The sequence below is a fragment of the Lepeophtheirus salmonis genome, chromosome 7, assembly GCF_016086655.4.
Source record: "Lepeophtheirus salmonis chromosome 7, UVic_Lsal_1.4, whole genome shotgun sequence".
Lineage (NCBI taxonomy): Eukaryota > Metazoa > Arthropoda > Copepoda > Siphonostomatoida > Caligidae > Lepeophtheirus > Lepeophtheirus salmonis.
In genome coordinates, this window is record NC_052137.2 from 7535931 (window position 1) to 7550559 (window position 14629).

The window sequence follows — 14629 nt, forward strand, 5'->3', positions numbered from 1 at the left end:
GAAGCCTGGTAATAAGTAACTTATTACTCTACAACGAAAGTAATATTGTGAAGAAACGTATTACATTCAAATGCAAGTCACTTGTAATATGAAATATATTACATTTTGGACGTAACTTGCCCAACACTGCAACTAACTACATAATTTGAGTTGCTGAAGTTATATCAATTGATTGTATCATTCAATGAGACAAAGTACCCGTTCTAGACATTATTTATTACTTTCTTAGTTCTGTTATTCTTCAATCTTAGCTATAAGTGAAGAAAATAAAAAGATAGCTAGGAACGTAGGACTGAAAGACCGATGTATCGGTTCTAGCCCCAACATATCAAGTCAAACGAGGGAATAGACAGCTGTTTATAAAATAAATAAGATACTTTTGTGTTACGGTGACAGTTATCATATTTATATATAGAACACGTTTTTAATTTCAGATTTGTATTTATCAATTCATAATAGGTGAAGTATAAATTTCCAAACGTTTCTCCGTTTTATTTTGATAATAAAATTAAAATAGTTAGGATTATCCGCTTTAGATGATTCCAAACGGTTTTCTGGCTAATGATTAGTTCCTGGGGAATAAAATAAGTGCTCACATGCCAGTCCAACTTGACGATTTCCATTATTGTATCAAGTTTTTCAATATCCATATTACCAGAGTGGAATCCTTGAAACACCCGCTTTACTTTTGCATTCGATAATGTATCGGCCCCATTGACAACACAATTTTTTTTGGCTGCCTGATCTGCCTTTTTACCTTGGTTGTAGTATACTGAAAAATCTATCGAATTTTCTCTTTTTTTACTTCCATTTTGGAACGTTGTTACACGCAGCTGTCTTCATCAAACACAAAACCATCAATGCACTTTTTTTGAGTGTAAGCTTAACTTTTAAGTATAATTCAAGCTTTTTTGATGCAATGTATTAATTGTGAGATATAGGTCAATAAAGACATCTAGCGAAAAAATTTCGGAACTTTTTACTTAAGCTAATGTAATATATCATTTGGAATGTTGGTAAAATGTTTTTGTCATGTTTAAAACACTATAAGTTGGACTTTTATCAGGCCATAGTATGCCATTCCCTGCTTCATAGATCGCCCCTTTCTTCTTACTTTAATCATCACTCACTATTTTAATCAAAAATGGCTTTAAAAGCAGGAATGGATGGTTGTTAAATAAAGAAAAGAAAAGAAAATGATTTTGCACACATTTTTTATTCCAAGTTCCAACCTACATACAAAAAAAATATAACCATATTTTCATTCATATTATTAAATGCATTATTCGGGAAAAATTTATTTAAAAAAAAAGTCTTATATACCTATCGAGCAAGAAAGGAAATCATATTAAAACTAGAAAGAGCAGGTTTTTAAACAAGAGGTGAAACGTGACTGTTTGCTCAAGGAGACTCATAGTCGGTATGAAATATTTTTCCCATAGAAGATTATTGATACCACAGATGACGTCCCTTTATCAATTTCGTGACGTATGCAACATTTACTTCCCTTTGCAGAATTCACGCTGTATATTCAACTGAATGGAGTTCTTTGACGTTGGGAATTTAGTTGTCAAGTAATATTTAAATAGAATCAATGCCCTTTGTGGACAAAAAGTGATTACTTTGACAATTATATTTGGCCAAATATTGATCACGTGGTCTTTGTATCACCACTTGATTGATGGCCAAAGTTGTAAATATAAAAAAACACTGTTCAGTTTCCCAATCACAAAAAATCCTACAGACTAAAAAAGGCTTAAGATTTACAACTCTATTCATGGCTTTGATCAAATTCAGTGATTGATACATATTATTAGGGGTCAAAAAATATGTTTAGAATAAATTATATATCATTATGAGCAAGAAGGACTTTAGTTTTTAGAGCGCTACCTAGCTGAGCTTTGGCTATACACACTCGTTGCTAATTTAAATCCTTTCTTTTTTAATGTTATGATATTTAGCAACACACGCTCGTTGTTAAAAATGAGTCTTCAAATCTTATTTTCAGATATACCTGAACGCCTGCAAGATTTTATTCATTTTTACATACGGCTTTTGTACAAGTCTATGCATAAATACTTACTTTTATTTTATTTGTTTAATATAATGCGCACGCTCAATGCTTCATGCAAAACGCATACTGTTTTTTCTAAGATCGAAATTGACTACGTTTTACATAAATAAAAACAAACTCTTTCCTATATTAATATACGTGTAATATTAAATTATATTTGTCAATTTGCTACAATATCAATTGATTTTCTTTTTCTAGGAAATATATGTATACACACATTCAGTGAATCAAAAAAAAAAACTCAATCATATCGAATATCGAAAAATCAATATGTTCAATATTTGTAGGGTTTATAGGAGTACTAAACCTATTTATTATTTGTAAAAAAAAAGAAAGTAGATTTCCAAATAAAGGAAGTATCTGTTGATGGTTTCATTTCAATGTAAGCATGAAAATATGGTAGAATAACAACTCAATAAAGCACTTGAAAAAGGGGCTATTTAAGATAGTATATAAACGAGGGTGGTCAAAAAAGGATACGACCTAACAAAGATGGATATTTTTTAACATAGTCTCATTGTAACTCTACAACCTATTCCCAGGGAAACCTAATTGCAGCTAAGCTACTCAGAGGTTTCATTCTTCAAATTGCCGGGGTTACTACGTTCATTTTCAGTTGGTTTTCCCTACTTACAGGCAGGTCATATTTTTAACAACTGCACCTACCAGATGGTCCAATGAAATCTGAGCACTTACTGAATCAATAACTAATTAAGGTTGAGTGATACAAAATTAAATCATATTTCGATATTTAAAGCATAAACAATTCCGCATAAATACAAATCAAAACAAAACTGAGCTCTCTAGCTCACATACTTGTGAGGGTGAAGAGGCCACTTTATTCACTAGCAATGAATGAAACCCATCTCTTCCCTTGCAAAACTCTATAGAATGAGTTATTTGAGTACTTTTGAACGAATGTCGAAAGGAAGGCCTGCAGTGTCTGTCTTCCAAATACCGAGCCCCTCCAATCAACTGTCAGTCCACACTGAAACGCCATGAAAGAGGACTAAATCCCTAACGGGGGGGCCTTCTGCCGCCACCTGAAAACCATCATTGCCGCTACGGATGGGTACATTAATGATTTAGAGAGCTCAGGCACTCATCTATTCATAGTATTAATTTTGTTGAAATTAGATTGTTAATTAATAATGATATCGTGTTGTATTTTAAAAATCAAAGTTTTCCAATTTTAACGGACCACTTGGAGATCTACCAGTACATCAAGCAATCCTATTGTACATCCATGGAAATGATACCATATTAATACCACAACTATCTACTATCAATGCCTTTGTGTGTGATTCCATAGTTTTTAAGAATAAATTATCAAAAAAAATCGCTAAGAACATCAGGCCCCTCTTCCCGAATTTATCACGTCAGCAACTGTGTCTTATACTTTTGTTTTGTTCTTCAAGAGTACTCCTAATAATGTTGTAATGGATTTCTTATTTTGGAAGATTATGAATATTACTTATATAAATACCTGAGATAAGTTTTGCATATTTCTGTATTTACAGCCAGATAGATAGGAGTAATTTGAGCTTTGTCTACGTAATTCAATAATCCCGAAAAAATTTTAGCTATATAATCTTAACAACAGAATGACTGTGGTATAGCATCTCCGTTTGTGTGGTATTAAAAATGATCCTGTTAAAGGTTCAAAACAATGTAAATCATCAAAAGAATGATGTTTGAGTCTGTTCTGACTGATATAGTTATATAATTAAGTAGTTAATTTGACTAATCATTATAAGTAATTATTATTTTAGAGGTATGAAGGTTCACCCAAATGTTAGTCCTTTCGACTTAATTGTACATAATTTCCAAACTTTTCCTGCAAATAAAATATGCATTACTTCTTAGAATTAGTGAATAATAATTGATTTAATTATATTTCATTTCTAAACATTTTGACGCCACCTTACATTGCATATTTATTAAATATTCTATAAGAAAGTTAAAAGTAAAACCTACAAAATAAATCAAAATGAACTTTTTATTTGTTGGGAAATCTTTTAAAGTTGTAATATACGGCTTATTCTTTAGTTTTAGTTATAACATAATGCATTTGAAAGAAAAATATCAGCTACCATGTATATGATCCTTATTTTAACTGGGGTTTGTATGATTAGGCAAATTTTGTAGGAAATGTACTCAAGATAACTGAAAAATAGATTATCTTTTGAATAATGGAAGGTTTTTATCAATTTTTATTACATTAAATTTTTTAACTATATAGTTATTTCATTTCGAAATATGGCTCGTTATTGTAACTACCGGGCCAATTATTATTATTTACTTATCTGTGTTATGCAGATTTTGAGGGCTTAAGATTAATTATTTTACAATTTTCCTCTGAGCAATATTGTAAAATAAATAATTAGCTATCAATTGCTGAGAAAAAATGTGTCCTAATCGCCGTCATGAGCACACAGTATTAAAAAAGGATTTGGATAGCAACGTTCCTCCGCGCGGAATTTCCCCAGAAGGCCATTGGGGAGCCGACTGGGGCCTCAAGGAAGACGACTTACATTGTATCCTTGCATGGAAGACAATATTGCTAATTGGAAAATTGGAAAAAATGAATATTAACCTCTCAAAATTTGATTAATAGGGATGAATAGATTAAAATAGTTGGCCCGACACTAAAAACGTGATTTAAAAAAAAAGGCTTGATAGACCAAACCTACAACAATTGAAAAAATGTATGGTCATATTCGTGTTCCATGGCTTAAATAAAAATGATAAATGTGGGTCTTAGCCAGTGAGCGTTCTTGTATAGTGCTATGATTAAAAAAATCATGAAATGTGAAAAATCCAAACTTAAAATAAAGTTTATACCGGAGTTATTTGAATTTTCGACAGAAATTTGAGTTCATCTTAGTGTTTAAAATTTGACATCCTGTTAGGTTTTGATTGGATTGAGGGCGCCCTATTGTGTATGATTGTACATCAAACAGTTCCCTCCTTTCATGGGTTGCTTCCAGCTAATGTAATAATAGGTAAAGTAAAAAGTTTTGAGCATTTTTCGCTTTCATTTGACAATGGAATAAAAATTGGAATAAAATGAACATGCTGAGAGTTCGAGCCATTGTTATGTTGTTGCTACCCGTGTGGATTCCAAAAAAGGATATGTGCTATTCCAAATATTTAGTACATGGAATTTATCAATTGATCCATTTTTTTTCTACCTAATGCAATTTTGAACAAACTATCTAAAAAAAAAAATAGTTCCCTAAATATCTGCATTTGCGTCAGAGTGGTGGCAAAGATAGCTGACGCACCCTTTGGTTGACGGAAGAGGTCGGTAACCCCTGGCCAACGAGTTAATTTTGACTAACTGGCCATCTTATAATGGACAATCATCTAAATATAGGTATACTAATCTACCATGATTCTACAGTGATAGCTGTTTGGCCCAGTCTCTCCAAAAAGTTAACTACCCCGGTCTAATGTTTCTAGGAATTGGCCCACTCCTGCTCTGTAGGAAATGAAAGGATATTTTTAATTACTTATTTAAAGAAAATTATGTATCAAAAATGATATAGTAGATAAATAATTTGTGTTGCCAAGTAATAATGAAAAATTTATTACCGGAAAAATGAAGGCATAAATAACATAATATTTGTATTTAATATATATATATTTCTTAAATGGATTCTCTCATATCTGTACATATATATTTTTCTTTTCAGAGTCAATCTACCAGGACGATTCTATGAATTGAATGTTCATTTTGGAGTATTCGTGGGTGGAATGGGAACATTTAATGAGATTTTCTTGGGGAATCAAGAAAATTTTCGTGGATGTTTAGAAAACTTATTCTTCAATGGTGTTGATATACTTAATAAAGCCCATGTAAGTACATTTAAGATCTTTTTACTTCGTTGATTATTTATTCGATATACCAATACGAATGAGTGCTAATAATATCTGGAGTAGAATAAGGCTCAGTTACTCTACTTCAAAGCATTAGTCCGCTCAATAAATCCTGAGCGTGCTCCTACTCAATTAAAAATGAGCAGCGCTCATTTTTTCACTCGGTTAGGGGTATTTGAATTTGACAACTCTTTATGATTGTTATTAAATTTAATATATTGCAACTTCAAGTGTGCCGTACGATTTTTGACAATCCTAAATTATTTGCGAAAGCTTATAATAATCCAAATGAGTGGCTTAGTTAAAATAGGTGTGTCAAGACATTTTTATTTATCTTTTGGTGTGCCTTTGCTACAAAAAGTTTGGGAACAACTGCCTTAGGGGACATGTATTTATGAGGTTTCGTGCAATATCTGCCAGTTAAACCTGAGCTTGTATAAAGGTTTCTCAAGTTTTTAACTTATGCTTGCGTGAAATTAAAAGATCTTATGTCAATTTACTATATAAAAATATAAGAAAATCGTATTTCAGTAGGGAAAATTCGTTTACAAATAATAAAGATTTATTTTCCAACGGTATCTCCACACAGAAAATAGTTGGCAGTGTTTCTAGGGCTCGATATCTGAGTCTTCTTAAGGTGGCCCATTGTCTCCTAAGAGATAGAAAAAGTTATACTAACTTATATAAATCAGCAAAAATTTGATTTAAGTGCTCTTTTAGAATGATGAGCGCGCTACCCCTCCTTATTTAAACGAATGAGAGCTCTCCCACTTTTGCATAGGGCCATTTTTATAGCCTATGACAACTTTTCTAAAATAGCTATAATCGATATTTGAAAAAGTTTAAAATCAAACTGGTCTAAGTTACAATGTACATGTGTAAACCATTAGTAGTGTGCATAGATATAAAAAAAATTGAAACAAAAAACGTCATAAGTATTTAAGAAAAAATATATATGTAACAATTTATAGTTTATTTACCAGTTTTCATAAAAGGATCATTGTTATTGTCCAAGATGGACGTAGAGGGTTGAATTTGCTGAAGAGATCATTTGCAGAAATCACAAGATGAATGAACAAAGTAATAAAAGTTTGTTACTTCAATGGAATGGGATATGAATTCATTACGAATGTAGACCCTCATTTTTATTCACTTAAATGCCCACAAAAAATAGAGCATTAGCAGATGTGTACATATGACACCCATGTACACAAAGAGTTATAGTTCATCAATGCCCAAGGTTAATAGAAATACAACTTTGACTAAGAGCAAATTGTAGATTTTTCTACATGGCTATTTGGATTTTAAGTGGATTTCAGGATGGACGGGGAGATCCAGATAAATTGGGGAAATAAGGAACGAACTAGATAGGGTAAATTTGGCAGGCCTGGGCGACTTTGTGTAGTTCCAGCCTTTCAACAAGACAGTGCACCTGCACACAAGGCCAAAAAGTAGAGGATGTCTCGGCCACAAAATGTCCTCACTTTTGGAGCCCAGAATTTTGGCCTGCAAACATCCCAGACCTGAACCCCTGCGATTTTTATCTCTGGGGGAGGGTCGAACGTGAGGCCTGTGTCAATTATCATTCGTCTGTGGAGGCCCTGAAGAAGTCCATTAGCTGTAGAATGGCAAAGATGGATCCACACGAGGTCGCCCAGTAATGTAGTTCGTTCGTTATAATCCTTTAAAGATTTTCCCAATTAATCTGGATCACCCTGTATAATAATACTGTGTAACCTTTTGGAGTTTACCTGGCGAAAACAATTTATGCTGTCACCATATCCACAGAAGCCACACTGTCAAGTACAAAAGGTTAAAAACATGCATTAGCAGATGACAAAATCCATCACTGCTGATTTATTCAACTTCAAAGTGCTTTGGTTTGATTCTATAAGCAAGCTGTCCAAGCTGTAGCTAACAGGTCATCACAATATATCAGCGAAACTATTTATCTGTGTAATTTCCTTATGCCAGAGATTAAGATTGTTTTGGTAAGACCGAGAGGAGACGTCATCCTTTCTGATTAGTTCTTTGCTCAGTATCCTGTTCAGAAACAGGCCAAAAATATTGATGATACTTCTTTCACCAATTTTTCGATGGAGATAATGTGCTGAGAGGTAGATCATCGCCTCACAACCTTAAACAACTTGGAGCTGTAAGTCGAAGCCTGATACTCGAAATTTAAAAAAATAAGATTTGATGAGAATACAACAAAGATACAATAGTTAAAACTGACATAGAGTGAATTAATGAAAGAAAAGGTTCAGAAACAGTGAGACTGAAAGTGAACCCTTACCAATGGAAAAAGACTAATGCTTTTCGAAAAGTTAAAAGAAGAAAACGGTTCTTTCACGAATGTTGATAAAATAAATATTTACATGTAATAAAATAAACAATATTGAAGAAAGAAGCAAAATATATTAAAATGGAGGTCTCATTTGCAAGAGAATCTTCGAAATTCCTCCCCAAACCCCTTTAGAATACATGTGACTCTGCCCAGTAAGAAAAGACGAGACAAAACTACATAGAATAAGTTAATACATTATTGCACTTAAAGCAATATTTGGGGAAACCATTGAACAGTTTATAAATTTTATGAAGAAAATATATCACATGGTAAGAATCTTATCGGTCAGTATTTTTAATACTGCATTAAGTATGTACCCATTCTATATATAGTATTTATCTAATGTTAGAAACTATTAGCGAAAGGTTACATGCAAAGGATATAAAGGACTAACTATTTTAATTATATATTAATACGCCAATGTTTCAGATATTTAAAGTTTATAACGTAGATATATGCAAAATTTGCATATTTTTTATATTGAACTTGGTAGGGGTCAAAATTTAAAGTAACCATAAAGTGTTATACATTTCTGGAAATCAATTGTAACAACATTGTACTGGTACAGGAAGGTGATGGAGATTTTTTTTTTAAACCCTAATTTATCAAAGTACCCAAAATATCAATATTGATATTTGTAACTTTATTCATAAGAAAAATTCAAAAATGGCTCCCTAACATTTTGAACGTAGAGGAATGACATTTTTTTTTTTTTTTGACATAATTTTATTTTATTTTATACATTATATTAGAAAAATAACAAAGGGATTTATGTACCAATTTTGAGACTTGTTAATCCATTATTTATTTATTTTTTAACATCATTTCGATATGAAAGAAGTTTTATAAAAAAAAGTTCATTTTTGGACAACTATTTAAAGAGTTTTTTGTGTAATTTTGTAGGCATAACTATTTTCTGATAAATACTTAATTGCTAAATAATAGTCAGAGAATATATTATGTGCAACTTTTTGTATTTAAAGATTCATTTTTCTTTAAAAAAATGAATTTTTCAAAAGAAGGAGCTGTTCATCTTTGGAAGAAATGTGAAGCCTTCGGTTTTAATGGGTTAATGTTTGGGAAGTACCTCTAAACTTAGTTGTATTTCAAAAGAAAAAACGGTCTATAAATAATCATGAGCCAATCTGTCTTTTGTTGTCGATTTGCTAAAAGATAGTTTGATGCATGTGTTATGTATAATATTTATAGATTTGCACAAAATAGCTGGCATTTTCGTCTTTTGAAATTAAAAGTAATAATAATAAAACAATTAGGGATGTGACGATTCCAAAAATGTATCCCGATTCCGATTTTTAAATATTTTAACGAATAGTTAAAAAATACCATTTTGCTAATAGAGGCGTTTATTTATTTTATTTATTTCTTTCTTGGGGGGCCATGGTTTTTTGTTTTTTTTGAAAAAATTTAAAAAACTTAGTTTTTGGAGATAAATTTCCAAAATCCACATCTTTTTTCAAAAAATAAAATATTTTGTGTAACAATTTGAAAACAACTTAGTTTTCTCAAAGAAATTTTAAAATTTAAATTTTTTATATAAACTTTTTTGGGAAAAAAATTAACATTAATGTTATGTCGAGAAAAATTGGAAATCCACAACTTTTCTCAAAAAATAAAATATTTTATGAAAAAATTAGAAAAAATCTCAGTTTTCTTTAAAAAATTAAATTTTTTTGAAAAAAAAATTAAAATACTAAAATTTTTGGAAAAATATATAGTAATTTACAGAAATTAAATTAAAAAAGATTTGAATTATTAAATTTTGGGACAAAGAATTTGAATTATTAAATTTTTGGGAAAGAAAATTTGAATTATTAAATTTTTGGGAAAAAAATTTGAAAAACCTTTTTTTTTTTTTTTTTTTTTTTGTTTTCTCAAAAAAATTAAAAAAAATTTTAATAAAACTTTTTTTCGGACAAAAATTTTAATTAAATTTTATAAAAAGTTGTCTTTAAAACTTTCATTAAAATTTAAAAATTAAAAACTTTTTTGAAAAAAATTAACATTTTAATTTTTCGGAGAAAAAATTCCAATATCCACACTTGCTCTCCAAAAATAAATATTTTGTGAAAAAATTTGAAAAAATCTACGTTTTCTTAAAAAAGTTTAAAAAATTACATTTTTTACATAAACTTTTTTGAAAAAAGAATTGAAATATTAATTTTTTGGGGAAAAATTTCAAAAATAAATAGTTATTTATAGAAATTAAATTTTTTAGCCAACAAATTTAATTTATCAAATTTTTGGGGAAAAAATTTAAAATTATTTTTTTCGGGGAAAAAATTTTAAAATATTACATTAAAAAAAAAAATTCAAATATTAAATTTTCTAGTAAAAAACAAAAATTCCTTAATTGGGGGAGTAAGGGATTGTTTTTTTTTCATAACTTTGACAAGTAGTAAACAAGAATCCAATCGCAAATAAAACATTATTTCCCGATGCGGATTTCAGATAAAAACACAATTCTCCGATTTCGATTAATCGTCCCATCACTAATAACAATATTCATACTCGTGGAAGAAGAAGGGGAAAAATGACACACAAATAAACGACGAATTCCACATTCAAAGAAAAAAAGCAATTGTGTGTGTCTAGAGAAATAAAAAGAAGAAAATATAAATGTATCCGAATTATGTATATACATATACGCAAGCACATACAACCCATAAAATATCATGAAAATATTACACACATGTATGCTCGAGTATGTTTGTATTAAGAAGGGGCCCGTGAAATAATACAATAATGTTATTATAATTAATTTATGCAAAATTTATGTACATACAAACTATATAATGCACTGGGTTGGTAATACGTCTTATTAGTATAATATAATACACACTCATTTTCCATCACTAAATATCCGACGATTACACAGTGAAATAAATTAATCAAATAAGAAACCTTTTTACCTGGAGTTTTTATATAATTAAATAATAACATAATACAAAATTTATCATTTACTATTTGTTTTTAAATAGAGGCAATCAATTTTGACTATTTTAATTGCAATTTGCGACACACTTGTAGGGTCGATAAAAATAATTTGCTGTACACTTCAAATGTAATCATTCTAGCTTGTTTTGGTGTTGTTTGGCGACATATTCGTATAAATATATTTCATTTTATTACTGGTGGTAAAGTTTGTAATCCTTGGGGAATTAAAATGTTACTTCAAAACATTTATTACAAATATATTTTTCTATCACATAAAATATTGATAAATTATCTTTTATAATAAAATGCCCATAAAATTTCTGAAACAAATCTGGGAGGAAGTGGTCCTATTGAGATTCTGAAATTAGGCTATGAAGTTTAAAAGATTAAGAACCACCGCTCTGTGGGACACATGTAATATAATGGGAATCTTTATGCATGGAATACTCACGTATCCTATATGAATATTATAAAATAGTGTTCCTAACTTAAATCTGAACAAGCCTAAAAGGTTTAAAACGGAGAATAAGGAGATGAGTTACAAGTTTGAAATTTCTACCGAGGTTTTATGATTTTATGAAGAAAATTAGAGGGTAACTTAATTTATATTTTGTTTTGATTTAAGTCATGGAGCCAACAAGATATCCTTCCTTATTTTGGTCCACGTGATAATTAAGCAAAAGAATATTGCCAGCCAGTTTGGGTGCTTCTGCACCACTGTGTATGTAGTTAAGGACATAATTGAGGCATCTAGTTCAACTTGAAGGCTTAAAGTCCAAATTTAGGCTTGAATCCAATTTATATGGTTTTTGGCCTGTATACACGTGCATTAGAGCATATATAGACTTTTTTGGAGAGGGAAGTCTGTCAAACCTCCCACAGGAATGTGGATGACCTGACGGCTTCCATCATTGCCGCCTGGCCCTAAATGGATTATGTCTACATCAGGAAGACTTGCTCTGTCTTTAGGATCCGTTTGAAGGCATTTGTGATAGCAAATGCGAACCATATTGAATGAATTAGAACTTAATGATATGCCAATTTTTTGAATAAAATTTCAAGGTTCCATCTTTTATTATTCTTGAGATATATGATCAAATATAGTTGTTCCAAGATTTGTTCAGATTTTAGTTACGGACGCTGTTTAAAATGAATGAAAGGTTGAAAAGAAAAAGTCATCCTCACTTTTTTCTCCATCTTTCATGAAGGAAAAAAAAGAGCCATATAAACTAAGCTGAATGTATGATTATTCTAGGTGTCGTCAATTCAATTGTAATTGGAGTAAGCTTTTGTTGCCAGGTACATTAAGAAATTAAAATTATTAATGAACTCTTCTCCTTCATGAAAAATAAAAAATAAATACTTTAAAATTCAAAGAACTATTCTCGCTACATGTGGTTTGTAAATTGACACACTTTTCTTAAGGAAGGAGATTAGCAAGTTTAGAGAAGAAAAAATATTTCATTTGAGCTATCCTCACTCATCTTTCATATTATTTTCAAAAACTTTTGTATTATTTTCTTCTTCTATGAATTCTCTAAACCTTTTAATCTCCTTTAAAAAAAAAAGTGTGCAAAGATACATACCAATTTGTATAACGAAAATTCTTAAAATTTTGTCTTCTTTATTTTTTGTTTTATATGAAGTAATCCTTTGTTAGTCCTGTTTTTTAGAAAAAGGGTATTTAAAAGCTTTTTATGGCCTTGAAGACCAATTTTTTTTTTATTAAAACCATCTCTTGAGCCTGAAACCCCTATATGAAAATTTTTAGTTAAATCCATTTATTGGTTTGAGTGTGATTTCCGGACAAATACAGTGACATTCGCATTTAATATATAGATATACATAACATATACAGAGTGCGTGGACAAAATCTGCCGCTTCAAAAAACAACAACTACAAGCTTATTTTGTAATATTTATTGATAAAATAAAAACGAATATCTTGATTAGGATATAGAGCAGCTATCTATTCAATGTAACCGCCGTCTGCAGCCAAATTCCGCTCAATGCGGCTACGAAACCGGAAACAAGCATTTTGGATCTGCGCTGCTTCTATCTCACTGAATTTCTCCTTGATGCAGGGGATGAGAGACTGCTTGGTGTTATGGGAGGAGCGGTTGGTCATGTTCTCCACGTAGGACCAGACAAAGTAGTCCAACGGGTTCAAATCCGGTGATGAGGGAGGCCAAGAGGAGAAGGGTACGAACGCAAAAGCATTGCTTTTCACCCATTCTTGCGTCCTCTTAGCTTTGTGGGCCGGAGCCGAGTCCTGCTGCCACATCCACGGCCTGTCGCTGACAACATACTTGTCATGGCTCTCATGGAACGCTGGGGGTCTTCGTCGATGATGTCCCTGACCTTGTTGATCAAGGTGACGTGCCGGACAATCCTGGAGCTCTTGTCCTCCTTCTTCTTCCTATCAACAACGTCCATCGGGTCCGATGACTCCTCCAGCTGCTTCCTGAGACTTCTGACCGTTCTAACTGGCATTGACAGAAGGCCAGAGATGGCAACATTGCTTAATTTCATGTGATCACAGAGCATAATCTGAATAACTTTCAGGGGTGATTCCTAATTAGTATATGTTTAACAAAAAGTAATTATATTTACTAATGGTAACTCTTGGATCTGTTTCCATGTATGTATAAAAATATGAGATCCTGTTTTTTTTATATATATTTGGATTATTATATGTAATATCAGTTAGTTATTTACACAAGTCAACGAAAAAAGTACTAAAGTTGGATACCTAATGCTTGTAGTATTGGATGTGAAATCTGTAATTACTTTTTCTTCCGTATAGGGTTAGTTTTTAGAGAAAGTTGAATTCTAACATTAGATTATTTTGATTTGTTTTTTGTTTGGATTTTATTCGTAGGATGTTTATGACTAAGTATAGCCTAATTGATTTGTGCCCAGTACAGCAACAAGACAAGAAAACATGGAGCATAGACTAGTCGAGAAACTATAGGAATGCCCGTTACATCACCTACGCGGTCGATGAGGTTTCTCCGATTAACTAGACTAAGTTCCCATCCTCTGCAACGATGCTAGGAATCGTTACAATGGCTTGAGGATATTTTTTCGGATTTTAGGAAACACAATGTCGATAGAAATGTGAAGTCCCGAATTCTATCATTTACGTGCCCTCAGCCCCCCCCCCTTCCCCTGTGCCACTGTCACAAAATACGTCTCTCTAGCGTTTGCCTTTGCTTTACGAGCCCTTTAATCATATTTAAAAAAGTAAAAAAATATTTAACCTTTGATTTCTTGAATTTTTATAAGTACTATTGGAACAGAATGGAAAAATCTCTTTTTTTAGCGTTCACAGTTTTACACAAAAATCTGTTCTGTTCATTGAATGCAAGT

At 31.2% G+C, this 14629-nt stretch overlaps 1 protein-coding gene across 1 annotated transcript in view; it reads left to right on the forward strand.

The window, feature by feature from the left end:
• The window catches only part of kon (chondroitin sulfate proteoglycan 4-like protein), a 366417-nt gene that overhangs the window by 297962 nt on the left and 53826 nt on the right, over positions 1 to 14629 (forward strand). Inside the window, exon 4 of the mRNA XM_071889839.1 lies at positions 5773 to 5935. Within this exon, the coding sequence (XP_071745940.1) occupies positions 5773 to 5935 (163 nt within the window). The remainder of the gene's footprint in view (positions 1 to 5772; positions 5936 to 14629) is intronic.